The sequence below is a fragment of the Peromyscus leucopus genome, chromosome 8b (assembly GCF_004664715.2).
Source record: "Peromyscus leucopus breed LL Stock chromosome 8b, UCI_PerLeu_2.1, whole genome shotgun sequence".
Lineage (NCBI taxonomy): Eukaryota > Metazoa > Chordata > Mammalia > Rodentia > Cricetidae > Peromyscus > Peromyscus leucopus.
The window spans coordinates 70,196,817-70,222,814 of NC_051086.1; the positions used below are offsets into that span (position 1 = coordinate 70,196,817).

General features: G+C 41.9%; 1 protein-coding gene across 5 annotated transcripts in view; it reads right to left on the minus strand.

Annotated features, from left to right (window-relative positions):
- Positions 1-22,714, minus strand: part of Cltc (clathrin heavy chain) — a 64,643-nt gene extending 41,929 nt beyond the window's left edge. For 2 of the 5 annotated variants that reach the window (XM_028878280.1, XM_028878278.1), the window contains exons 1-2: positions 22,390-22,707; positions 193-400 (exon numbers count right to left, since the gene is read on the minus strand). In XM_028878280.1, coding sequence (XP_028734113.1) covers positions 193-400; positions 22,390-22,431 — 250 coding nt within the window. In that variant the 5' untranslated portion in view covers positions 22,432-22,707. Of the gene's footprint in view, positions 1-192; positions 401-22,389 lie in introns of all 5 variants that reach the window. The other 3 variants (XM_028878276.2, XM_028878279.2, XM_037201445.1) reach the window with 3 other exon arrangements.
- Between the last annotated feature and the right edge of the window lie 3,284 nt (positions 22,715-25,998).

A 25,998-nucleotide genomic window follows, 5' to 3' on the forward strand; every position in this document is an offset into this window, starting at 1 on the left:
TTATTCCAAGTACATCTATTCTAAGACATTTCACAGAAACATTCCATGTAAATGTCATGAACACTAACTCAAGTTTAGGATTAATCTCAACTTTACAGATTTAATTAAACTTATTCAACATACTACACCAACAACTGTATTTGCATAAAATACAAATAAGAATTTCAAGAAAACATCCACAATCTTTTATACCTTTCAGTGCAATCACTTTGCTGGCAGGATTCATGATGGCACTGTCTGCTGAGATTGGTCTTCGAATTGGATTGCTCGGATCATTCATATCAATGATTACCACCTGGGCCTGCTCTCCTACTTTCTCTCTAATGCAGATGAATTTGTCTGACTCCATAGTCAAAGTACTGAAGCCAATGTTTGCTGGGTTGATACCCAGGTTCTGGAGCTGAAAAAAAAATATAGATCATGTTACCAAATGTGCAAGAAAATTTGGCATTCCTATATTGTCATCAGTATAATGCTAATTTAACCTTCAATGCCGGCCAACAGTGACAACATTGGGAAGGTAATAGATTTTCTTTATTATCTAAGAACTGTGGCATTCACATTACAACTACAGAGGTTAGAGATGAAGTTAAAGGAAAGAACAACTTCTGCGTGCTAGTGTTGATGGTTCAAGGGATTGATAACCATTATGTTTCTTGGTGAACTGTAAATCTTTGTACTATTGGACTTACCCTCTCTTACCCCCACCCCCCAACTTAGCACACTTAATTATCCTCCTGCACTAGGCTTCAGGGATCTGTAGTCTAAGGTACAATAATATTTTAAAAAGGAGACAAAGATTTAAAACGTCAGAGTTCTCAATCTGAAGAAACATGGGCTAGCACAAGCAGACAAAGCTATGCTGTACCAAGAGTCAGAAGAGACTACACAGGAGCGATGCTGTCAGATGCCTTCAATGAGCAGTCCCTTCAATGAGCCAGTCTAGAGAATTCTCTTCAGAAGCATGTGCTAATGCACAGCAAAGCGAGGATAGCCTAGGGAAAGCCTGAGCACGGAATAAAGATTATACAGAGAAGCAAGAAAGAATTGCTTGTGCGACAAGCTCAATTTACCTCCTAAGAATCCTGAACTTACAATATAGGTAGAAAGAGCTACTTAAGAATTTTAACAGCTGGGCATGGTAGCACATGCCTGTAATCCAAGCAAAAGCAAGAGAAGAGCTGAGTTTGAGGCTAGCCTGGTCTACAGAGAAAGTTTCAGGACAACCAGGGCTACAGAAAGAAACTGTCTTGAAAACCCACAACAAAAATAAGGGACTTTTTGCTCCGTATGAACGGCAGATCCTACAGTGTTTGTTCAGTAAACAGCGGATCTGCAGAGGGTACTCTCTGAAAGCAACCAGTGTGTGAGTACAGAAGTTACCTGTGACCGCTAGAAAGGGTCTCTAACAGGTCACTAAGTCTCTGGGTGATTAAATCCTTCTAAAAGAGACTGCCTGAAGGGTTGGCTCTGCTCACTCAGGCCAGAGCATTCCCCATCCCCCTTCCCCTCCCTGGTAGTAAATTCTCATGGCGGAAATTGAGAAAAAGCTCTTGTCCTCCAGCTATGTAGTTCCCCTTCACTGCACTGGCCGAGCAATGTCAGCTGTATTTTATGGAATTCTTTTGTCAAACCCCTGTGCTACAAATAAACAGGCCAGGATCTGAACAAGGTCCAGAATGAGCTGAGGAGCTTTCTTTTCCTTTCACTTCCCTATAAGTCCTCAAATACTATAGGTATAACCAGTTATAAAATATAGTTATAATGCAGACACAGCACCAGAGGGCAAAGAGCCAAGCAACTATCTAACCATTAATACACACACAGCATTAAAGTAGAACATTAACCAGCTTTATAAGCTCAAGATACGCTCCAATGCCAGGCAAATTCAGAAGCTATAAAACAGCAGGTAACTTAGAATGAATGTGGTTATAGTAAAACACTATGAATTTATTTCTACTTCTTTTTTTTTTTTTTTTTTTTTTTGAGACAGGGTTTCTCTGTGTGGCTCTGGCTCTCCTAGAAATCAGAGATTCGCCTGCCTCTGCCTCCCAAGTGCTGGGATTAAAGGCTTGTACACTTCTACTTTTAACTTCAGAACTGGAGAAAGATGAATGGAAGTTGTCCCGAACGTACAAATGGACCATAACTGGGATTCAGAGAGGAAGTCTTTTCCTTAGATAAACTAAGACCAAGTTATCCACCTAGTTCCTGAGAAGGACTACATATCTGTTTTTTTCAGAATAGAGAGCCATTAGGCTCTCTAGAAAGTCATGTGGATAGTTTCCTTTTCAATAGTTGGAGAAAGGGTTCCAATGGCTCCGAGTTCATATAGCTCTATAAACACAGCACACTAGCTTCTGAATTACTCCATGAGAATTGTAGGACTCTCTCAACCAAGTCTTCACCTACTGCACTTCTGAATTTCAGGGATCACTGTTTAATTTCTTTAGTATCTGAGAAATGCAGACTTATATAAAACAAAAAAATGTAAGTAGCAGGACACAGTGACTGATAACCTGCAATGCCAGCATACAGAGGATAAGCAGGATTGTCAGGAGTTTAAGACCAGCCTGGACTACACACAAGACGCTGGAGGGATGGCTCTGAATTAAGGACCTGGGTTTGATTCCCAGCACCCACATTAGCTCACAACCATCTGTCAACCACAGTTCCAGTGGATCCGATGCCTCTGTTGGTATGAGAAATCCACATGGTGTATAGACATACATGCAGGCCAACATCCATACACGTAACACTTTTTCCTATTTAAAAAAAAAAATGATGCCAGGTGGAGGTGGCATAGGCCTTTAATCCCAGTATTCAGGAGGCAAAGGCAGGTGGGTCTCTGTGAGTTCAAAGGCCAGCCTGGTGTACAAAGTGAGGTCCAGGGCAACCAGGGCTACATAGAGAAACCCCGTTTCAATAAAATCCAAAAAATATATGTCAGACATTACTAATTGTACTCAGAACAGGACTCCTTTCCTATCCTTCAATTTCAAAGGGAACTCCAAGACAAGTATAAGAAGCCACTATTAGAAAAAACAGTAAAGCTAAAGAGCTGGAGGCTTGTTAGTTCCCTTTAGAAATCCAAGTACTTGTCTCAAAAAAAAAAGAAAAAAGAAAAGAAAAGAAAAGAAAAGAAAAGAAAGAAAGGAAGGAAGGAAGGAAGGAAGGAAGGAAGGAAGGAAGGAAGGAAGGAAGGAAGGAAGGAAGGAAGGAAGGAAGGAAGAAGGGTGTAGTAAGTTTGAGAATAACATCCCTGAGGGTACTTTGGCATGGAGTATTCAGAGCTCAGTTAGGATACTAAGGGGTTAAGCCTAGTATCAAGGCACAAGTAAGGGCATTTTTATAAGAAAAGAGGAACACTGCTAATGGAAATCCATCATCAAACAACAATGAGGCACATGACTCACTATTTTAAGGCTAATGTGTGAAAGGACTGGATAACACTCCAAGTGGCTGGCTGGGTTTGGTAGCTTCTACCGGTGATCCTACTAACTGAGGAAGCTGAGGCAGAAGGATCATTAAGTATAAGGCCAACTTGGGCTATATCACAAGACTTATGTCAGGAAGAAAAAAAAGAGACCTAGACAGAAAGATAAAGAGTGAGGACAGGAGAGCAAGCATGGAAGAGGAGTGTAAGAGACAGCATGAGAGAGAGTTTTGTGTGTGTGGAGGCAGGTGGACTAAATTGAAATGAAAACATTTAAATATGTTTAAAAACACACTTAAATTATAGCCATTTGTATAACTAAACAAGAAGCTCCTCTTTCCTAGAAAGTCTTTCCTGGATATTAACAAAAGACAGGACCCTCGGGATCCTACTAGGTAGCAGGAAGGTGCACTTGCCTCCACCTCTTTAAACAAGGTTGGCAAATTCTTTTCCCTTCCTGGTATTACTTGAGGCAAATGCCAAGATTACACACCAATTCTGCTCATATTTTCCTATAATATAAGCAAAACAGAAAAATACCGTAACAGTAGTGAATAGGGTCAGCCACCATTAACGGTAATGTATCCTTAGAATAACAACACATAAAAGATTACCATACTAGATAACTATGTTTAATAACATTTGTATAGATAAAATCTTTCAAAATGTAGCAATATTGCTGAAGTTTTTGTTTTCAAAACAGCCAGAAAACATTAAGTCAATTATAAAAGGTGTGATGGTATATGGTCTATGGCAGAGAAACTGATGAATTCAGACAGCACAAGTCTACAAACTTGCATCAATTTTCAGAAGACGCACCGCAATACCCTAATTGTAGCAGGTTTTAGTGGTCTTAATTGACAAAACACTGCCACTGAAGCTAAATATAGTCTACACTGAGATATGCTTGTCTGCCGTTAGTTTTTGTTATCAACCTGAAACCACCTTGAGCTACCTGAAAAAGAGGGAAGCTCTCTGAGGAATTACCTAGAGCAGGTTAGCCTGTGAGGGATCATCTGCACGGTTAATTGACCCTGTCTGTGGTTGGCACCATTCCCTGAATTGTTGAAGAACACAAGAAGCTAGATGAGTAGAACCAAGTAGTATCTACATGGTCCTTTCTCTGTGGCTGTGGCTGTGATGTGAGTTGCTATTTAAGTTCCTGTCTCGGTTCCCCCTCAGTGATGGACTGTAACTTGGAATTGTAAGCCCATAAGCCCCTTCCTCCCCCAAACTGTTTCCAGTCAGGGTATATCACAGCAACAGAAATGAAGCTTAGAAATGTCAATTATGAAGTTTTGGTTTTTTTTTTTTTAAACTACAAAGAGCTTTTATTTAACTGTTCTGAGAATCTATAGAAAATGAATTTGGATTCACATGCATATAATACAGCATTCAAATGGTTAAAAAAAAAAAAAAAGGTTCGTTATAGTCCTGTGAAGCTACTCACCCCATCAGTCTCTCATTCAAGCAATTAGGGATATTTTTCCATAATACAATTAAGAATACAATTCCATTCTCGTTTTTTCCAAACAAAAATTAATAGTACAACGAACAAAAACATACTAATTATCGACCACTTCTTCCCAAGAAACACATGATTTCTGTAACCCCTAATTTGGTTTCCAGGCTAGGTTTGGTTTGCAAAGTGGCATTACTTTAGGACTCAAGTTTGAACTTAGCTTACAAAACATAAACAGATTTATTGGTTATCAACCAACTCAAAACTCCTGACTACTCTGGAATCCCCAGTTATAAACAGTATGTAAACCTTCCCTTTATGCATGAGCCAGAGGTGGGGGTGCACATCTTTACCCAGCACTGAGGACGCAAAGGCAGGTGGATCTGAGAGGCCAGCCTGATCTACAGAGCAAATTCCAGGATAGCCAGGGCTACACAGAGAAACCCTGTCTTGGAGGAGGAAAAAAAAAAAAGCAAAAAGCATCTCTTTGCTTCAATTTGGACCAAATTGGGGGAGGGGGCATTTCAGTCTAAGACTCTGTAGTAGAAAGATTAATAATTCAAATTTTCCATAGCAGACATTTCCTTAATTCAAGAGACATTACAGTAAATTTTAAGATTATCAAGTAGCACCTAAAATTAATTGCTTTCTGGGTTCCTCATAAAGAGCCCAAATCCTAGTTTTTCCACTAAAACAATCACTCACAAGTTAGTATCTGTGCACTGTTCCTTCATTTCAAACACTTGGAACAACAATATTTTCAGAGTTGTGAGGACTTCATGTACCACAATGCCCAGCACCATCAGGCCCTCAGGAGACACTACCAGTAACTACAACACAGAGGACTGTGGGCCCAGCTCATGTCAACTGTCTTTCATTGCACTTCACTATCTGCGTTGTTCAGCTGTCCATAGGTGTGGGTGTGAATTTCATTTCACCACACTGATAACAGTTAATAGGCTCTCGGAATCTTCCTCAAGACCCTGAAATTTTCTTCCCCTCCCCACCCCACCCCCCATTTTTAAGACAATCTTACTATGTGCCCCTAGTTGTACTACAATATATTGTATACTACAGGTTGGCCTTGAATGGACAGTGAGGGACATTGATTCTTCTACTTCCTGAGAGCAGATAGATGTCAAGCATGAGTTCCCAAGTCTTTTTTTCTTTCTTTTTGAGAAGGAAACTATACTTGTAATTCTGCTATTTGGCTTATTAAATTTCAAAGAACACAATCTTCAAAGCCTTGCCACATATTCCTGATAAGTAACCCCATTTAACTTTTCAATAGCATACAGAACAGCACTGCTAAAGTCTTCTATCAAGACTAATAAATATCTCAAATACCTGTGCTGGAAATGGAAGCTGGCAAAGCTAATGTCATTCAAGTAGACAATTACAGTACGTTTCACAACTTGATTATGAAGTTCAAGTGGCATCTAAAATTAATTGCTGGAATCCTCATAAAGAGCCCAAATGTCTGGTTATAGCCCTAGTTTTTCCACTAAAATAACCATGGACAAGTTAGTATCTGTGTATTGTTTCTTCTCAAACATTTGAAATGACAGTTCCTATTCTCTGAGTTGTGAGGATTTAATGTGAAATGCTAAAACTAACATGAGCTTAGTTTCAAAGTTTCTTTCATCCTAAAACACTCAAGACTAAGAAGGGCAAATGGAAAGTAGCCACTCCATTTTTCTTGCTGATAGACAAGAGTTGACTGAAGCCATCTGGTCCAAAGCCTAGCTGCTAAAAACCAGTTGTTGCTAGTTTTCCTGATTTGCCCATGCCCCACAATTACAGGCTACCTTAGAAAATTCAACTTAAGCCTCCACAAATAAAACAGCTTCTTTAGAAATCTACCATTGAGCTTTTTCTTTTTTCTTATGTGTGTGAATGTTTTGCTTGCATGTATGTCTGTGCCCCAATTACATGCCTGGTACCCGTGGAAGTCAGAAGAGGGCAAGGGCATCAGATCTCCTGGAACTGGAGCTACGGATGGTTGTAAGCTACCATGTGTGTGCTGGGAACTGAACCCAAGTCCTCTGGAAGAACAAGTGCTCGTAACTAACTGCTGAGTCATCTCTCCACCCCCTCTATCACTGATCTTTAACATGCCTTTCTAAAATTAGTCTAGAACCTTCTTACACAGAGACCCCTAAATAAATCTTCAAGATAACTGTAGATGAAAAGATAAAAGTTGACATTAAAAAACAAAAGCAAAAAACAACAACAAAAAAACCTGTTAGGGAGGAAAAGCTGAGATGGCTCAGTGGTTAGGAATACTGGCTGTTCTTCTAGAGTACCTGAGTTCAGTTCCCAGTACCTACATGGTAGTTCACATCTTACATAACTCCAGTTCCAGGGGATCCAACATCCTCTCCTGGTCTCCAATAGGCACCAGAGGAACAACTAACGCTCAGTCCTGTGTGAAGGCACAACACCCATGCACATTAAAGGGAGGAGACTGTCATGTCTGAATTTCTTTTTTTTTTCTTTTCTTTTTAAATGATTTATTTATTTTTATTTTGTGTGCATTGGTGTTTTGCCTACGTTTATGTCCGTATGAGGGTGTCAGATCCCCTGGAATTGGAGTTACTGACATTTGTAAGTTGTCATGTTGGTCCCCTGGGAGAGTAGCTAATGTTCTCAATTGCTAAGCCATCTCTCCAGCCCCTATTTCTTAATCCCTTACAGAAGAAAGCTAACTAAAAAGTGGCAAAAAAGGCTGGGGGTTGCTGGTGGCACACGCCTTTAATCCCAGCACTCGGGAGGCAGAGCCAGGCAGATCTCTGTGAGTTTGAGGCCAGCCTGGTCTACAGAGTGAGATCCAGGACAGGCACCAAAACTACACTGAGAAACCCTGTCTGGGGGGGGGGGGGGGGGGGGGGGGGGGGGGAAAGTGGCAAAAAGGAGTGGCCTCATGGCTCAACAGGTAAAGGCACTTGCCACCAAACTTATTGAGTCTGAGTCTCTGAGCAACTTGGCAGAAGGAAAGAAGCCGCTCCCACAAGCTGTCCTTCAACCTCCATATCCATGTCACACATGCACATATACACACAAATAAATACTGAAATGCAAATTTTTAAGTGGTGAAGTGTAGGGTAGAGTGTAGTCGTACATGCCTATAATCTCAGTGCATGGAAGGCTGAGACAGGAGAATCTCAAGGTTGGATCGAGCCTGGGATTCTACACAGTAAGCCACTCTCCAAAATTTGGAAGGACAACAAAATTCTTTAAAAAGTAGACAATCGGGCTGGAGAGATGGCTCAGAGGTTAAGAGCACTGACTGCTCTTCCAGAGGTCCTGAGTTCAATTCCCAGCACCCACATGGTGGCTCACAACCATCTGTAATGAGATCTGGTGCCCTCTTCTGTATACATAATAAATAAATAAATCTTAAAAAAAAAAAAAGTAGACAATCATCACACTAATTGCTTCAGGAAAAAAAAAAATCAATGGATGCTAAAAGTCATGCCCGGCCTGAGTTCTCTTTTGATGTTGTCAACATCATTGGAATAACTGAGATCACCGTTCTGCTAATTCATCACTTTCTAATAACTGTAACTGTACTTACCACACAGACCTTGTATTTTAGGGAGCTCTGTCTTCAGCATTACCAAGCTCTAGAATTACAGCTTGTTTGATGCATATTATTCTGAAAGAAACTGGTTTGAATGTCATTCTACCATTTCCTAAGTAAACTTTGCTGGGACAATTGCTTTGTTCTTGTTTTCTTAAACAGAACAGGAAAACCTTGATAAGCCAAGGAAGCAGGAAACTTGGTGTGGGTAAACCAGCACCAGAATACATAGTTTGGTCAAAACTGTGAAAACATTGTTAAAGGACCACATAAACCGCCAGGCGGTGGTGATGCACACCTTTACTCCCAGCATTCAGGAGGCAGAGCCAGGTGGATCTCTATAAGTTGGAGGTCAGCCTGGTCTACACAGGACAGGCACCAAAACTACACAGAGAAACCCTGTCTCAAAACAACAACAACAACAACAAAAAAGGACCACATAAACCATAAACATACGCAATATATACATGCAAAACAAAATGCCAGCAGAAAGCACACAACCAAATAAAACCATGCTACTGTCAAATGGTAAAAGACAATTCCCCCACTAATATAAGGGCTCAATCTCTGCCATCACTTGCAACTGTATCTGTGCCTATTGAATAGTAGGTCTGCTCTGCTTCATCCATCCAGCAGACCATCTTCTGTACAAGTACACCCAAGCAAGATGCGTCCCACTAAATGCCTAGTAAACTTGGAACAGAGCTCCTTAGTAGCTACATCAGCTGAAAACTAAAATACATGAAAGCTTGTGTTTCTGACAGCATTACTTAGGACTTATGTTTCACAATTAGTGCTTGGCACCACACTTTTCAGATCCTTCTTCCTTATTTCATTTGAACAGTGACAACGTCAGCAAGTATGCATGAGCTACTGCATTTCAGACAAAGCTATGTTCTCAATGCTCTGTGTACGCTTCTGTTAAACTCTTTTAGCATGGAAGGACTTACTAAGTAGAGCCACCAATTTAAAAGGTCAAAAGTTTTAGATACCTATAGCTATTCTATAGTCATTATTCCACCAATACTTCCCCAGTACAGATAGTTTTAAGTGCGAGTTTCGATATTTGGCTAACTTCCTACCTAGTCTAAGTATTTCATTAGCCTAATTTCTTCTGCAAACACCAAGCATCCTCTACCTTCCACCTAAACACATACAAAAAAATGCTGAGCTGTCACTTCGCTGGGACCTTCCTGGAAACTAGAAAGAATGCAAAAACTGCAGTTGCTGTAGTCTGCAGGAAATAAAGAATGCTGAGAATGCAGCATTCCTTGGTTTATTCCATCAACAGGATACCAGCCATTGTTTTTGTTGGCTCCACAAATTTCAAGCAACAAACAAAACACTTTTAACCTTTGCTGATCCCACACTTAAAACATACAGGTTTAGCCGGGTGGTGGTGGCGCACGCCCTTTAATCCCGGCACTTGGGAGGCAGAGGCTGGCGGGTCTCTGTGAGTTCGAGGCCAGCCTGGGCTACAGCGTGAGTTCTAGGAAAGGAGCAAAGCTACACAGAGAAACCCTGTCTCGGAAAACCAAAAAAAAAAAAAAAAAAAAAAAAAAAACCATACAGGTTTATTTCTACCCCAGGTGTGTCTTTAAAGGAACCACTATTTCTTGGGAAAAATTCTGACTCTTAGCAAAAACTACAAATTGAATGCAACACAAGCAAAGAACCACAGCCAGAGACAAGGACTAGAAGACAGTTTAGCTTGATAGTACTTCAGTCTCTTAAAGACCTAAGGAATGGTTCCTAACCTATTACTGATTGGGGATTTTGTTTGCTTGTTTTTTGAGACAGGGTTTCTCTGTGTAGCCCTGGCTGTCCTGGAACTCACTCCATAGACCAGGCTAGCCTCAAACTCAAAGATACGCCTGGCTCTGCCTCCCGAGTACTGGGATTAAAGGGGTGCGCCACCACTGCCCGGCTAAAACCATTTTTCTATGTCATAAGTCCATGACTTTTTAGCCAGAGCATCAGGTTGTATTCAGTCCAACCCCAACAGTACGCTGCTGTACATACTCATTTGAATTTTCTACAATATGCTGACAGATCAGATCTGTTAAGAAATTAGATATCATGCTGCACTACTCATTTTCTGCTTGGATTACTAATTTATAGCATGACCAATTTACCAGTTGCTAGAATTTACAAAACCAGATAATTTTATTTTACAAATTACTGAAATATTTCTTTGTGGCACAAATGACACAAATCTGAAGCTCACATGAATGAATGAAATTGCATTCAACATGAAGAGTTACTGGCTATATCAAGACAACTTAATATTAGCTTGTAATCACTAAATAGTTTCATTTAACGCCAATTGAGCACCTATTATTTGGAAACTTGATTTCTGTCTTTCCTTTTCTTTTTTTGAGAAAGGATCCTAATTTTTAGTTTAGCCTAGCCTACAACTCGAGACCCTTCTGCCTCAACCTCCCAAGTACTGGAATTACAAGCATATGTCCCCATGTCCGTTTTCTTTTTTTGTTTTAAAATATTTATTTTTATGTACAAGTACTCTGTTTGCATGTATGCCTGTAATACAGAAAAGGGCATCAGATTCCATTATAGACAGCTGTGAGACATCATGTGGTTGCTGGGAACTGAACTCAGACCTCTGGAAGAATAGCTAGTGCTTTTAACCACTGAGCCATTTCTCCTGCCACCCGCCCTCCCTCCCTCCCTCCCCATGTCCATTTTCAATCCAGTATTTTAAGTATAATTTTTGTATCAAACTTTTACTTTAATTAAACTGTAATTTTATCTAATTACTGAGGTGGGAAAAGCAGATTTTTAGGCTTTTAGAGACTTGTATTCAAATTGTAGATAATGTTCTCCAAAAAGGGAAAAAAAGCCATCTTAGTAATGTAGAGTCACTGAAACAGGTTAAAAAAATGAAGAATCCTGGGTGTGGTGGTACACACCTTTTCTCCTAGCACTTGGGAGGCAGAGGCAGGTGGATCTCTTGAGTTTGAGGCCAGAGTGGTTTACACAGCAAGTTTCAGGCCAGTTAAACAGTGGGACCCTGTCTCAAAAAGAAAAGGTATCTTGTTTTTGTTTGGTCAAAGAGATGGGATATCCTTAATGCTTAGAATAAGTTCCAATTTATCAAACTAATCTTGCTTCCTTCACATAAGCAAAGCTTGTTTCCACAACCTAAAAATACCTTTTATTCCATTTATTTTGTTCACTTCAGTTCCTAAATATGTAGCCTGTTCTAGGCTAGGCATGGTGGTACATGCCTGGAATCCCAGCACTCAAGGGGCTAAGCTCGGAAGAGACTAAGTTAGTAGAGACTGGGTCACACAGCAAGTCCTGCCTTGCCCTGCCTATACACACAGCAGAACCTAGACAAAACGTAACGTAGGATTCCACTCATGTAAAATAGCCACAAAATTGAGTCCTTAGAGACAGAAGCAGGTTACCAGTTGCCAAGGGATGGAAAGAAATGAGAGGAAGATAGATTGTTCAATGGGTAGAATTTCCATCTCAGGCAATGAAAAAACGTGTTTAAAAAGTACACCTAAGTGATGTCACATTTAAACATTAAGTCATTCAATTTTTATTTGCTTTATCTATTTAGAAATAAAGTCTTCCTATAAAGTCTTGGCTGACCTCACACTTAAATCCTCCTGCCTCAGCACCCGCAGAGCTGAGATTACAGGTGAGTGCTGGGTTTCCAAGATTGTGCCACAAACACGGCATAGTATGCTGTTCACATTCATGTTCATGTAAAACGGTTAATTTAAGTTTTGTGAATTTTATCAAAAAAAAAAAAAAAAAAAAAAAAAGCTTAAAAAGGCCAGGGTGTTAGCTCAGAAATAAGAGATTATACTTAGCAGGGGCAAGGCCCTGGGTTTTTATGGCCAGTGAGTGAGCATATATACATACTCGCATTCACTTGCAAAAGCTTTTAGCCCCTTTGAAAGTATAAACTCAGATTAGGTGGACTTATGATTCAGTCATTTGACTTTATATATAGGAAAAGGAGACCTGTGATGGAGAAATGGTGCCGAGGACGAGCACTTCTTGCTCCTCCAGGAGACCGGAGTTCAATTCCCAGCAGCTATGTGGGTGGCTCACAAGTGCCTCTACAGGGCCTCTTCTGGCCTCCATGTGTACCCACAACCCACCCACCCCCATTTATAAAAATTTTAAAAAAAATTTAAAAAGCAGTAACTTGAAAAATATCTTTACACATCACAATGTAGAAACTTTAACTCTTTGTTATGTTTTGAATGTATGCCCCCACAAAGTTCATGTTTGGGCAACCCGAAATCATATGTAAATCATATGGTTGTAATGGGGGGGCCTTTGGGGGTATTATGGTTTGAATATGCAATGTCTCCTACAGGCTCATATGTTGGCTTATTTGGTCCTCAGCTACCTGGTAGCTTCATGTTAGAATTCTGGAGACTTGAGGGGGACACCATCTGCTTCTAGCAGTCATGACATGAAGAACCCCCTCAACCATGAGGAGGAGATACCCACTGCCATGATTTTCTGCCCAAGTATGTGTAACCAAACAACCACAGACTGAACCCCCCAAAACCCATTTCCTTCTTCAGGTCATGTTCACAGACATCTTCGTCACAGCTACACAAAAAAATAACACAGAAGGAAGGCAACAAAGATTTGATGAGCTGACAGTGCTCGATATGAGCCAAATCCAAGCCAACCTAGTCTCCTCTTGCCATGTGATGCCTTCTCCAGATGCTGTAACCAGACCCTCACCAAAGGCGAAGCAATGTTCCTGCACCTGTCACCTCCCAGAACCATAAGTCAAATAAATGTCTGGTCTTTATAAATTAAATGATCTCATGTATTCTGTACTAGCAACAAAAATCAACAGATACTATTTTCATAAGCATTTTTTAATACCAGTGCCTTTTTTTAGTACCAGAAAAATCATCTCTATGCCAAAATGCTTTTTAAAAATCCATTATGGTAGCACTGGAGAGACGGCTCAGTGGTTAAGAGCACTGGCTGCTCTTCCAGAGGACCCAGGTTTGACTTCCAGCATTCGTATGGTGTTTCACAATCATCTTTAACTCTAGTTCCTGGGAATCCAACACCCTCTTCATCTCCTGTGTAGGCACTGAACAAATGTAGTGCAGATACTCATACAGGCAAAACACTCATATACTGTAAATTTTAATTAAGGCACAACCACGAAACTTTTAGACATGCTTCAAATTTCATGTGCATAGCAGGAAATTTCTTCCCATTTGTCTTAGGATATAAATTATCAGGGAATAGTTAAGAAGTTTGCGACATCCAAGAGTTCCAATTGTGAGGCCACATGAAGAAGAATAAATTGTAAGATATATAAAGTAGCCTTATACAAATACAGGTGATTTCAGGCACATGGTAGTTTTTGTCAAATAACATTTTAGTGTTCAAGTAAGTAACTGTAAGAAGCTTAATAACATGCAGACTTTTGTTTTTCCAAACAGGGCCTTGCTATATAATCATGGCTGGCTTGGTACTCAATATTCAGGGCAAGCTGGTCTCAACTTGGAACATTCCTCTTGCTACCTTGTCAGGCTCAGCAACACTTTTACTGTAAACTAAATACTGTCTACAACTGTGTGTGAGATGAGTGTGTTTGTGCCTGTGTGCCCTGACACCTGTACGGAAGTCAGAGGACAACTCTGCAGAGCTGGTTCTCCCCTTCCACTGTGAGTTCCAGGGACTAACGAGTCATCAGATTTCCACAGCAAGCATTTTTTCTTGCTGAGCCAACTGGCAGGACCTCAGTAAGACTCTTAGTAAAAAAATTCTTTCCTGAAAGATGTTTTATGGTTAGAAATCAAGGGTGGTAGTGGTGCACACCTTTAATACCAACACTCAGGAAGCAGAAGCAGGCAGATCTCTGTGAGTTAGAGGACAACCAAGGCTACACAGAGAAACCCTGTCTCAAACCCCACCATACTCCACCACCCCTCAAAAAAATCAATCACAAATCCATCTTATCCACAGTTCACTATTCCCAAATACAGATCACTGCAGAGTGGGAAAGAGATGGGTTTATAAACCATGTGCCCCTTACGGGTTTCTTTTCACCTGATTAACCATCCTCAAATTAAAGTGTATTCAAAGTTCTAAGCCTATACATTTATAAATTCTACAGGTTGAGCAGGAGTCTTTGGTGGATTCTCAGATAAGCCAGCTGGTCAGAAATAAATAAATGAAAGAAAGCAACTGTTAACTCCCACTTTTCATCTACTATGATTACCCATTTCAATAGATAAAGATCATCAAAACACTGCTATCTCTAAGACCCTTTGGTGTGCGTCACCATAGGGTTCTTCCCTTCCCTACTCCAGAAATAGTCCCTAGACTATTTCTATACCTATATAGAAAATTTCTATACCTATATAGAAAATGGAAAACAATCTGGCAGAACTCCAAGATCGTGGCTTCAATAACTGGGCAGACTGTAATTTTCTTCTTCAACATGCTGTACATGTGTACCTTGAGTAGATAAAAGGACACTTCTCGAAGGCAGTTGAGAAGGATCAATAAGGTCTAGTATTATGCTATACACACAACCTGTACTACAGTATAACTTCACAGTTCCCGAGAAGTATACTAATAAATGAGGAAGTTGGGATGAGCTAAAATCCTGACATAATCAAATAAAACCCAGACCAGCATTTTCCAGAACTGTACACCGCAGTTTAAAGTTTCACAGTATGATGAAATGTGGTTTTAATGAGTTTGGTTCCTATTCTTGCAGAAATAACTGGAAAAGAAAGCCTACTTTACCCAACTTAAAAGCAAGCAAGCAAGCAAACAAACAAAAACTATTTCCCTATTAAGTCTGAAAAGGAAGAATAAAGCTGTCAGTTCTGCCTCCAAAGCACAACCCTACAGATGTGCATCCACTTTCCTTCCTACGGCATGCTACTCAAGCTGAGCAAGCATATTCTACTCCTCCCTCCCTCCCTGATCCTCAAGTACAATGTCTCCCAATTCAAGTTTTACATTAGTATAAACCCAAAATCATGACCATACAGTGAAACAGACAACAGTGGCTTCAGAATGGAACACACTCATTCTTGTCATTAAGGAAAAGGCAATAGGAAAGTCCCAAAACTTCTACTTTATGAGAGAGATACAGATAATCCTGGTCACAAGTTAACTTAATCCTAATCCTTTTTGGGTATTTTATCTGAGAACTCAGAGAAAATCCCCTTTAAAGGTATCATCTAGGGGTTGGGGATTTAGCTCAGTGGTAGAGCTCTTGCCTAGTAAGCGCAAGGCCCTGGGTTCGGTCCTCAGCTCCAACAAAAAAAAAAAGTATCATCTAAATAATTAAGACAAAAAGAAAAAAATGATTGCTCATATAAAAGCTATTATGCCACCAGACACAGTGGCACATGCCTGTAATTCTAGCCCTTGGGAGGCTAAGGCAGGAGGATGAAGAATTCAAGGCACTTAGTCTACATACATAGGAAAACCCTATCTTCAAAACAAAACTACCTAAATAAACTAAAACTGCTAGGGCTGGAGAGATGGCTCAGTAGTTAAGAACAAACACTATCTACTCTTCTAGATGACCTGGGTTCAATCCCCAGCATCCAAAGGATGACTTCCAATTGTCTATACTCTAGATCCAGGAGATCCAACGCCCTCTTCTGGCCTCTGTGGGCACTGCACACATGTGGTACATACACCTACACAGACAAAACACTTAAATGCATGAAAAGAAACACTACTAAATGTATGAACTAAAGAACACCTCAGTACAGAACAAGCAATAGTGACTGTTTTTAAATGTTATTATAATGTGTGTGCATGCCCATGCATGCCATGGTATGTATACAGAGGTCAAAGGACAACTTTGTGCATTCAGTGAGATGTAGAGTTAGTTTGTGAAGTCAAGTGATTGAACTCAGGTGGCTAGGCTTACGAAACAAAGTGCCTTTACCAGCTAAGCCATCCCACTAACCTAATTGTGATATAGTTTGCAGTTCAAACTATATAGACTAGTTGGGCGGTGGTGGTGCATGCCTTTAATCTCAGCACTCAAGAGACAGGCAGGTGGATCTCTGTGAGTTCGAGGCCAGCCTAGTCTACAGAGTTCCAGGACAAGCTCCAAAGCTACACAGAGAAAACTGTCTCAAAAAAAAAAACAACAACAACAACAAAAAAAACCTATATAGACTATTCATTGAAGAAAGCACCTTGCCAACTGAAAATATAAATACTAAAAATCTAATTACTAACTGTGTGGTCCGATAAGTTTACTGCTATAACTTTAGCTTTCCCATCTATAAAGGAAGGGTAATCCCAACTTTCCAGGGGGATGAACATAAAACATTTAGCAGGTTTTTAGTAAGAACATAGTAGGTATTTAAGTAGCTGTAAAAATGGAGTTTGGATTTTGTAGCTTAAATTTGAGGGCAATTATCCAAGCTTTTGGCCATCCCTACAAATTAATAACATTAACTAGAGTTGATGGTAGACACCTAGAACTATGATTGCCACTGGCTTACAAGATAAGCTGATTTCATGTAGTGTTAGAATGGCACATATGTCAAATGAATTCATTCCATATAAATAAAGGACTACCAACGCTGGGCAGTGGTGGCGCACGCCTTTAATCCCAGCGCTTGGGAGGCAGAGCCAGGTGGATCTCTGTGAGTTCGAGGCCAGCCTAGACTACCAAGTGAATCCCAGGAAAGGCGCAAAGCTACACAGAGAAACCCTGTCTCGAAAAACCAAAAAAAAAAAAAAAAAAAAAAAAAGGACTATCAACTATGAATCTATGAATGTAGTCCCACCTCAGTGAATATATTCACTTCACCAACACCACCTTAAAGAATGTAGAAATAGGAGGACCATGAGCTTGAGACCACCCTTCTTGACTACACAGCTAAGAGACACCCTAGCCTAAAAAAAAACCCAACAAACAAAAAGGAATAAAAAAAACAAAAACAGTAGAATGTGGTGGGGCACAGGCTGCTATCACTCTGAATGCAGGACTATAGCAGCTTCCAGGCTAGCCTGATCTACACAGTGAGACACTGCCTCAAAAAAAAAAAAAAAAAAAATCATAGATTTGGAAGGAGACACAACTTCAGATCACTAATTTTTAAAACCATTGTTATATTAAATCCTATATATCAAATGTTCAGATATATAAAGGATCTACAGAGAGACAACACCTATGGTTACAAACAAGAAAAGAATCCAAGATGCAATCTGTATTATTCATATACATGGCCATAAGCAACACCTCACACTGAGCTCTTGCAACTTGGGATACTGTGACTCATTTTACAGTAGTTCAAATCAAATAACTAGTAGTTGATGATTGAGTCAACTATTAGAAAATCAAGTCAGCTGGACATGGTGGCCTACGCTTTTGGAATCCCAGCACTAGGTAAGCAGAGGCAGATGGATTTGAATTTGAGGCCAGCCTGGTCTACATGAGTTCTAGGCCACTTAGGGCTATATAGTCTCAAAAAATAAAAATAAAAAATAAACCAAGATAAATCAAAACAGAACAAAGTAAATAATCTAGTGTGCAAATCTGGTGTCCTTACAATAAAGCATATAATCTCTAAATACATATCAAGTACTTCCAATGAAGATGAGGTCTAGACCCAGATGCAAAAATGCCCATTTTGAATTTATTTATTTATTTTTTTTTGTTTTTTTCAGACAGGGTTTCTCTGTGTAGTTTTGGTGCCTGTCCTGGATCTCACTCTGTAGACCAGGCTGTCCTCAAACTCACAGAGATCCACCTGCCTCTGCCTCCTGAGTGTGAGGATTAAAGGTGTGTGCCACCACCACCCAGACATTATGAATAAAATTTTAAAGTAAACCAAAATGTTCAAAAATTATAAAATACCTTGATTGTAAATTTTACACTGATTACATAATAAATAGTATTTCCAGTGTAATGAATTAAATCAAACATGAATTCCACCTCTATTTTTAGCAAAATCAGTGGCTCCCATTTTTCTGTCCGTCAGCATCTGTTCCACCCCCCCAAGGCCTCCTTTGTTCACCCTCTCACATCACTAATCATACTTTAAACAGGTAAGGACAAAGTCCAACAAAAGCGGTAGGAAGTCTATGTAGCTTCTTCCTCTCTCTTTAAAAATTAGACTGATTTATTTTATGCACATGAGCATTTTGCCTCCATATACATATGTGCACCACCTGTGCCTGGTGTCCTCAGAGGTCAGAAGAGCCCCTGGAACTGGAGTTACAGATGATTGTGAGTTGTCATCTTCTGCCGAGAGAGTAGTCCTCACTCTCAAGCATGGAGGCATCTCAGACCATGTGGCATCTCTCAAAGGCAATCACTGCTGCAGTGCATGGTAGCAGGCCTAGAGTCCCAGCACTGAGGAGGCTGAGAAGCAAGAGGATTTTTGAGTCTGAAAACACCCTGAGCAACATTAACATTAGCAAGATACTGTCTCAAAAACAGATGATTTATGGCCAGGTGTGGTGGTTATATGATTTATGGCCAGGTGTGGTGGTTAATACCAGTACTCTGGAGCCAGAGGCAAGCAGTTCTCCCAGAGTTCAAGGCCAGCCTGGTCTACACAGTGAGTTCCAGACCAGACAGGGTTACACAGTAAGACCCTGCTTCAAAAGAAAGGAGGAAGAGAAGAAAGGAGGGCAAGAATTATTCCATTCTTCAAAATACTGTTTTAGAACTCCTAGATGGAGATCCCATTCTGACTATGGTCCCTGAGCACTACTTCAGTCTCACTTTCTTCATTGTTAATGAGAGGACCAAGGATCGAGTGAAGACAGTCGGAATCTGCTCTTCTCTGCATTCTCTACCTCATTCATCATCACCGGGTCCCTGAAGATACACATCCCAGTTATGATCAGAAAGATTTGCTCCAACAGCAAACTACCAAGTTCCTAAAGACTACAGATTTCACTGCATTAAAATGAAAACTATAGTTTTACATTCCCTCAAGTATTCCCCAATCAGAGCACAAGCATTTTCAGTAAAATTAACCAATTCCTTAAAGCTGAGTAAATTAACATTTTAAAAAATTCTGAAAACAAAAAACAAAACAAAAAAAAACCCTGTCTTCAGTTTAGAAACTCTTTCCCTGTTAGACTAAAGTGTAACTCCAGGTGAGGTGCTCTTCTAGTCTTCCTAAGCATGTATTACCTCCCAGGAAAACCAAAACCTTAGCAGGAGTCAACTATTCAACTCAGCAACATACTGCATGCCTGCATTTATGGATCAAAGGAAGAACAGGGTGGGGAGATTTGTAAATGAAAACTAAAAGTACCAGAGTGTTCAACAGAATGTGCCAATCGAAAAGATGCCTAATATGCCAAGAATTGAGAATTTCAGGCAGTGGAGTTTTGTTTATTGAGACAGGGTTTTGCTGGCTAGCACCGAACTTACTGAGTTCTGCAGCCTAGAATTTCTTCAGAATCTGCAACTCTGACAAAAACTCCTTCATAACATGAAATATTAACATTTATGTGATGTGATTGATATTCCAAGCCTTGATGACAGATCTTCATGAAAACAGTAATTTTTATTTGCAACATTCTTACAAAAAAGTTTAAAATAAACTTAGAGTTTGCTGTTAAGTTTCACAAGTTAACTCTACACTCTCTAGTTCCTTATTTCCAGTTCTTCTCCTATGTGTCTTAGAAAATTGTTTTCTACTAAGCACAATGGTATAGAGGCTTGGAGATCAGATGACAACTGAAATATTCCTTCCAATAATGTGCTCAAAGAGAGTAGATAAAAACCTGAGGTCAGGAGATACATTGTCTAGAAGAGGTGATGGGGGCTTTTTGTGCAACTGATCACTATCTACTGGAATGGAATCCTACCAGCCCAGCATAAGCTTCAAGTGTAACATGGCCCTATAAAAAATAAACAGCAGACATCTTCAAGAATACTTGTAAAGCAATTTTGTATATATCCAAAATCTTCACATTTGAGAAGGAAACAGTTTCAATTATTTGCAGAAATTGCTACTCACGTGCCACACCTCCATTAAATTTATTTTAATTTGGGTTAAGTTTGGATTCCAATCTGTAGGACCATTCAACAATTCTTGTCTCTCCCCACCCCTCTCCAAAAAACAAACACAAAACAAAACAAATAAACAACTGAACTTTGTGACTGTAAGTGTTCCTTTTCTGTATATCCAATCACTCTTAGCTAGCTAGTGTACAATTCTGTCCCATGTGAGGAATATCGAAAATATATAGTGTTGGGAACCATACAGCCTCATACTGGATCAATATATGAGTGCTTGTCCAGTGGGTCTCCACATGAGGCAAAAGCCCACGGGGACAGTCTCACTGGGCAAGGACCAGTGTATTTAATAGAAATGAAAAACTATAATCACCAATGATCAAGAAATAACATTTACCAAGAGGCAAACCACTGTCATGTGGAACGATTAGCAATTGCCTTTGCTTGTCTTGTGTATGGTTTATAAACATGTCTGCAGAAAGGTTTTTATTTCTGGTGCACTTTAATGTGGACAAGTACACTGTCCACTAGGATCCAGGGGCAGTGTGAAGGCACGAACTCTTCATATTCGTTGTTAAAAGAGGGAACCCAAACAGATTTGAATTGAGGACAAAAATTCACTTCTTGAGCAGCACTGTCATTTTCAAAACTGTGATCTTAATGCCAAAACAGATGGATTATCTGATTTGGACCATTGCACCTTCCTTCTAGAAATTAGCCCTTCAGAAGGTAGAGCTGAAAGCAGGCTTCTTTATGGGGATATTTGGGAGGAAGTAACTTAATATGACCAAATAATGATGTTAAGGAGCCAGGGCAAGTGAACGAGGAAAATCAGCAGTTCAGAAGAAGCTTAATTCAGCGAAGCCCTCTAATGGTCACCTGCCTAGGCCAACCACTGGCATGCTGCCATGCTAGACAATGGTGTATTGACTCCATGATAAGGTTTTGTGGCGGGGAAGGTCGCCCCAACCTACTGAAAAGAAGCCAGTTACAGATCAACTGGTCTGGTACTGACTCAGAGCAGTTATACACTTACTAACAGGCTCTGATGCATTCCACACAGTCCTGTGAGACATACACCTGCCCTAATCCCACAACTACCTGCTAGATTCCAGTGGGCCACAAATAACCTCTAAATAACTCTCCCTACCTTCTAGAATCAAAGTGAGGCTAAGAGCTACACCACCCCACGAAGAAACCAAGAAAGGAAAAATATGCGCATATGCGCGTTCCTTTGGGACCTTGACCCCAGGCACCCTGAGGCTGACACCGCCCCTAGCCGCCCCTCCATCTCTTCTTTCTGTTCCTGCAGTGAGTGACCTTCGGCTCCTTATAGTCTGGGAAGGCAAGACACAAGCCACTGCTACCCCAACCCCAAGGTGCCTTTCTCAGTCGTGAACTGCAGAGGGAAGATGAGAAAGGTTGCTCCTCCCCAACCCACCCGCCACACAATTTCTGGGTGCAGACTCACTGTGAAAATGGGAATAGACCAAGGGAAGGTGACAGCCCCGCATCGGCCCGGGGTTAACGAGGATTCTCGCTCCGGGAACGTGCGAGAATCTCTCCCCGCTTCCCCGCTTCCCCCCTCCCCAAATGAATGGACTGAGTAAAATGGAAAGGGGGATCTAGTCTAGTATGCGCAGTTCTTGCAATTCAGGAAGCAGATGAAGAGGCCGTCAGACGCAAGGCCTGGCCTCGCCGCCCTTTGCACTCCAATTCGTCATTTCCATCTTAGTCTAATATCACTTAACCCTTTAGGCTTTCGAGAGGCTGTCCCTTCCTCCATCTATGCCAAATACCGAGCCGCCCCCCCCCCGACTCCCCTCCTCTCGATTCCTTTCAGGCCGAGCCGCCAGCTGCTTCTTTCCCACGACCCTCGGAAAAGGCCCTCAGCAGCCCCGACCCACACACACCTGGAGATGCTCCTGAAAACGAATTGGCAGAATCTGGGCCATGGCGCTGTCGGGGGGTATGGTCTCCTCCTGTCACTGGGGCTGCGGGGCAGTGGCTGCCCGGGCTCTCCAAGGGAGAGGAGGAGAAGGGGAAGGGGGGGAGGCTGGGCTCAGCAGGATACTCTCCGGGGACGCAGGAAACTGGCAGGCAGACGAAAGAGCTCGGGTCGGGGGCGGAGGCTCCAGGGGCCGGGAGAGCCGCAATGGCGGAACCGGGAGCAGCGCAGACTCCGGAAACGGCTGAGCCCTGCGGAAGGATCCCGGGGCAGAACTCCGCCCAGCCTGCTCACCCCCTCCGCCTTATGTAGCCTTCCACGGAGCGCCGCGCCGCGGTCGGGCGTAGGAATTCGGGGACGCAGCGCGCGCAGCGCCCTTCGCGGATGCGACAGCGGGGAAGCGGGGGGAACCGAGGGACTACTTTTTCTCGACTCATCACTTTCCCCAAGGCTCCGGTTTCTCCCCCTCCTCCCCTCCCCCCACCTCTTTTTTTTTTTTTTTAACATTTTGCCACATCATGCGACTCGGGGCGACCGACGTCATTTCCGCAGGCGCTGTAGGCCCCACCCACGCACTTCCCGGTGCACGTGATGCGGGTAGGGAAGGGTCGGTTGACGGCTGCCAGAGCGGAGGACGAGGGTTAGGGAATGGCCGCGGCTGCTGGGGATGAGGCGGCGGTTGGGCCCCCTGCCGGCGTGGCGGCCGGGGCGGGAGGGCAGCTAGCGCCGGAGGAGGAGGCCGCGGCGTGGGCGCCGGGGTGACTCAGGAAAACGGCCGCGCCGCAGCGCTCTTGGGGCGGCTGCCTGCGGCGCGCCTCCCCCGCCCGCCCGGTTTCATGCAGTGGGTGGTTGCTGACACCTCAGGCAGGGGAGGAGGGGGATCATGCCGGGCTGCAAGCCTCCCTGCCCTGACGCACGCCCTTCTGACGCGGGGAGAACCGGCCGGCTCTCCGAGTTCCTCAGATAAACCACCTCTCCGAGGCCCGACAGGGAAGGAGGCCATGTGGGCAGTGTCCCGGGCTGGCCCTGGAGAGCGCGCCCGCCGACATTTTAGTGGATTTAGACCCACCTAGTGTAGGGATGAGCTTGGCCTTGGAGTGAGTCTTAGAGATTTAGATCGAGGGCCGGTCTCTTGGGACGGAGGGATTGACTGTTAGTCGTACGCGTTTGGAGGGCCGTTGCCTGTGGGCAGTGTAAGCACTTCAGACCCGGAGCACGGTGTCTTCCCACAGCCTTAAGGTGTCTGCAGCATTCATTGGCGATTATAGCCGCCTCCGAGCCCCTGATCAAGTATAAGATGTAATGGTTCACAATAGCACCAATATAGGGAAGGTTTATAGAATTCAATCCCATGCCTTTCATCTTTGTGTTTTTTTAATTCCCCTGAAAACTCTTGAGAAAATTATTTTCAATGCCCCTTTCATTAACATAAGAACCCACTGGGGATGCAATAATTTTGTGTAAGCAGTTTTTTGCTTAGAGGAATCTGCTTAGTCATTTTACTTGCTTTTAGTGCTCCCCCCCCCCAAACTGTCTTGCATACCTAGGCTGAGAGAAGAAACTGGCAGATAAGAGGGCAGTCGGAGATGGTTGTGAAGAAGAGCCTTGCCACCATATTGTAGGATGCTTTGTGTTTGCATAATTTCACTTTATTATGACAAGCACTTGAATGGGCTCTGCAACGTTTAAACTGCAACGTTTAAATGACCGTGTTAATATGAGGCTTTAAGTCCTTTTTTTGAAGTGGGCAGACTCTAAATTAAAATTCTAAGGGAGTTACTGTTTTATTACAGAAATAGCAGTAGCTTAATCGAATTGCATTTTCAGTCTCAGAATTTGGGATGTAAGAGCTACATCATGAACAGATCACCACAATTTAATTTATTGACAAGTGCCTTGCATTTTCATACAGACTCTGTAATTTTAAGGACATTTAGAATCTCCAAAGCAATTGATTTTACTTAGTTGGTATAAAATAGCTAACCAAAAAGTGCACTGAGTCCTGAGACTGCTGTGTCATCACACAAAGAAATTTCAAGAAGGAGTTGTTTTCAGAAATCATTTAGGAAGGAAAGTAGATTGTGATATCCCAAATCATTTTGCTTATTAACAGAACTGCCTTCTTGCCTGCCCAAGCCTCTCTCATCCTGAGTATGAGAGACAGAACTGGGGAAAAGCACTAAAAGCAACTCAGTGACTAAGCAGATTCCTCTCAGCAAAGGCACCTTAAATTTCAAACAGTCAAGAGAAAAGGTCCAGATGATAATGCTGAGGGCACTGTGGTACACACCCATAATCCCCACACTGGGGAGTTCTGAGGCAGGAGGATTGAGAGTTCAAGACAGCCCTGCCAAATAGCAAGACCCTGTCCCCCAAAACTAAAACAGCCCCCAAACTGGCATGTCTTTTTAAAGATCAGTAACTTGTGGTAATAAAAGATGTATATTATGAGATTGTGCTATCTAAATATTCAGACACACAGAGGCAAGAGAAAGGGCAGTCCCCAGTTTAAAAACCACATTTCCTAAACTGTACCTGAAAGGCAAGGTTTTAAGTCCTACCTTAAAATAGATAACCTAATAAGCCTTAAAACAAACTCTGCTATCCAAAGTAATTCTTTTACTGGGAACAGGCTACTGCAATGGATGACTCATCACCCTGGCTTTGTCTTCGGATGTTTTAGTGAAGAAGCCATTTTTACAGAAGTATCAGTAGTAGCCCCTTGCATATTAAGTACCTTAAAAAGGGGGGTGGTGGTGGAGATTTAGCTCAGTGGTAGCTTGCCTTGGGGGGGGGCAGGGGGACGGACAGACTACATACTTGGTATGTTACTTTGAGAAATTCTAGTTTTTCAAAACACAAGAAAACTACATTCTCAGTACCTATATTTTATGCTAGGAATTCTAAAGTCTTCATATGTATAACTATGGGGGGGGGGACAAAACACTACCTTTAGGCTGGGTGTGGTGGTACATGCATGCCTGTTATCCCAGCACTTGCCACTTGGGAGGTTTAGGGAGGGGAATCAGGAATTCAAGGCTGTTTTCCAGTATCAGCCAGGCTGAGAAACATGAGACCCTGCCTCAAAACTTTGATAGCCAGGAATCTGCACCTGAGTGGGTGAGGCAGGAGAATTGATGTCAGTTAAAGGTCAGCCTAAAATAGAAATATTGTCTCAAAAAAAGAAAAAACAAAACACCTTTTGTTTTAGGATTCCTTCTTCGTTGTTCATCTTTTTTCTTTTTTGGTTTTTCAAGACAGGGTTTCTCCTGGAACTCACTCTGTAGCCCAGGCTGTCCTCAAACTCAGAGATCCACCTGCCTCTGCCCCCAAGTGCTGGGATTAAAAGCGGCCGCCGCCGCCGCCGCCACCTAGCCATAGTTGTTCATCTTAAGGCAACCCCAAAACTAAAGCTTTTTAAAAACTGGCCTTTTAAAAACAGCTTGAGCTAACTACAGTGTAAAAGTCACAGAGTAAAGGCATTCCTCAGTCAAAGATTAATTTGAAAGCCAAACTCTAAAACTAATGCTTTGTATCAAATATAATTAGGTTTTAATGAATCGTAAGAGACACA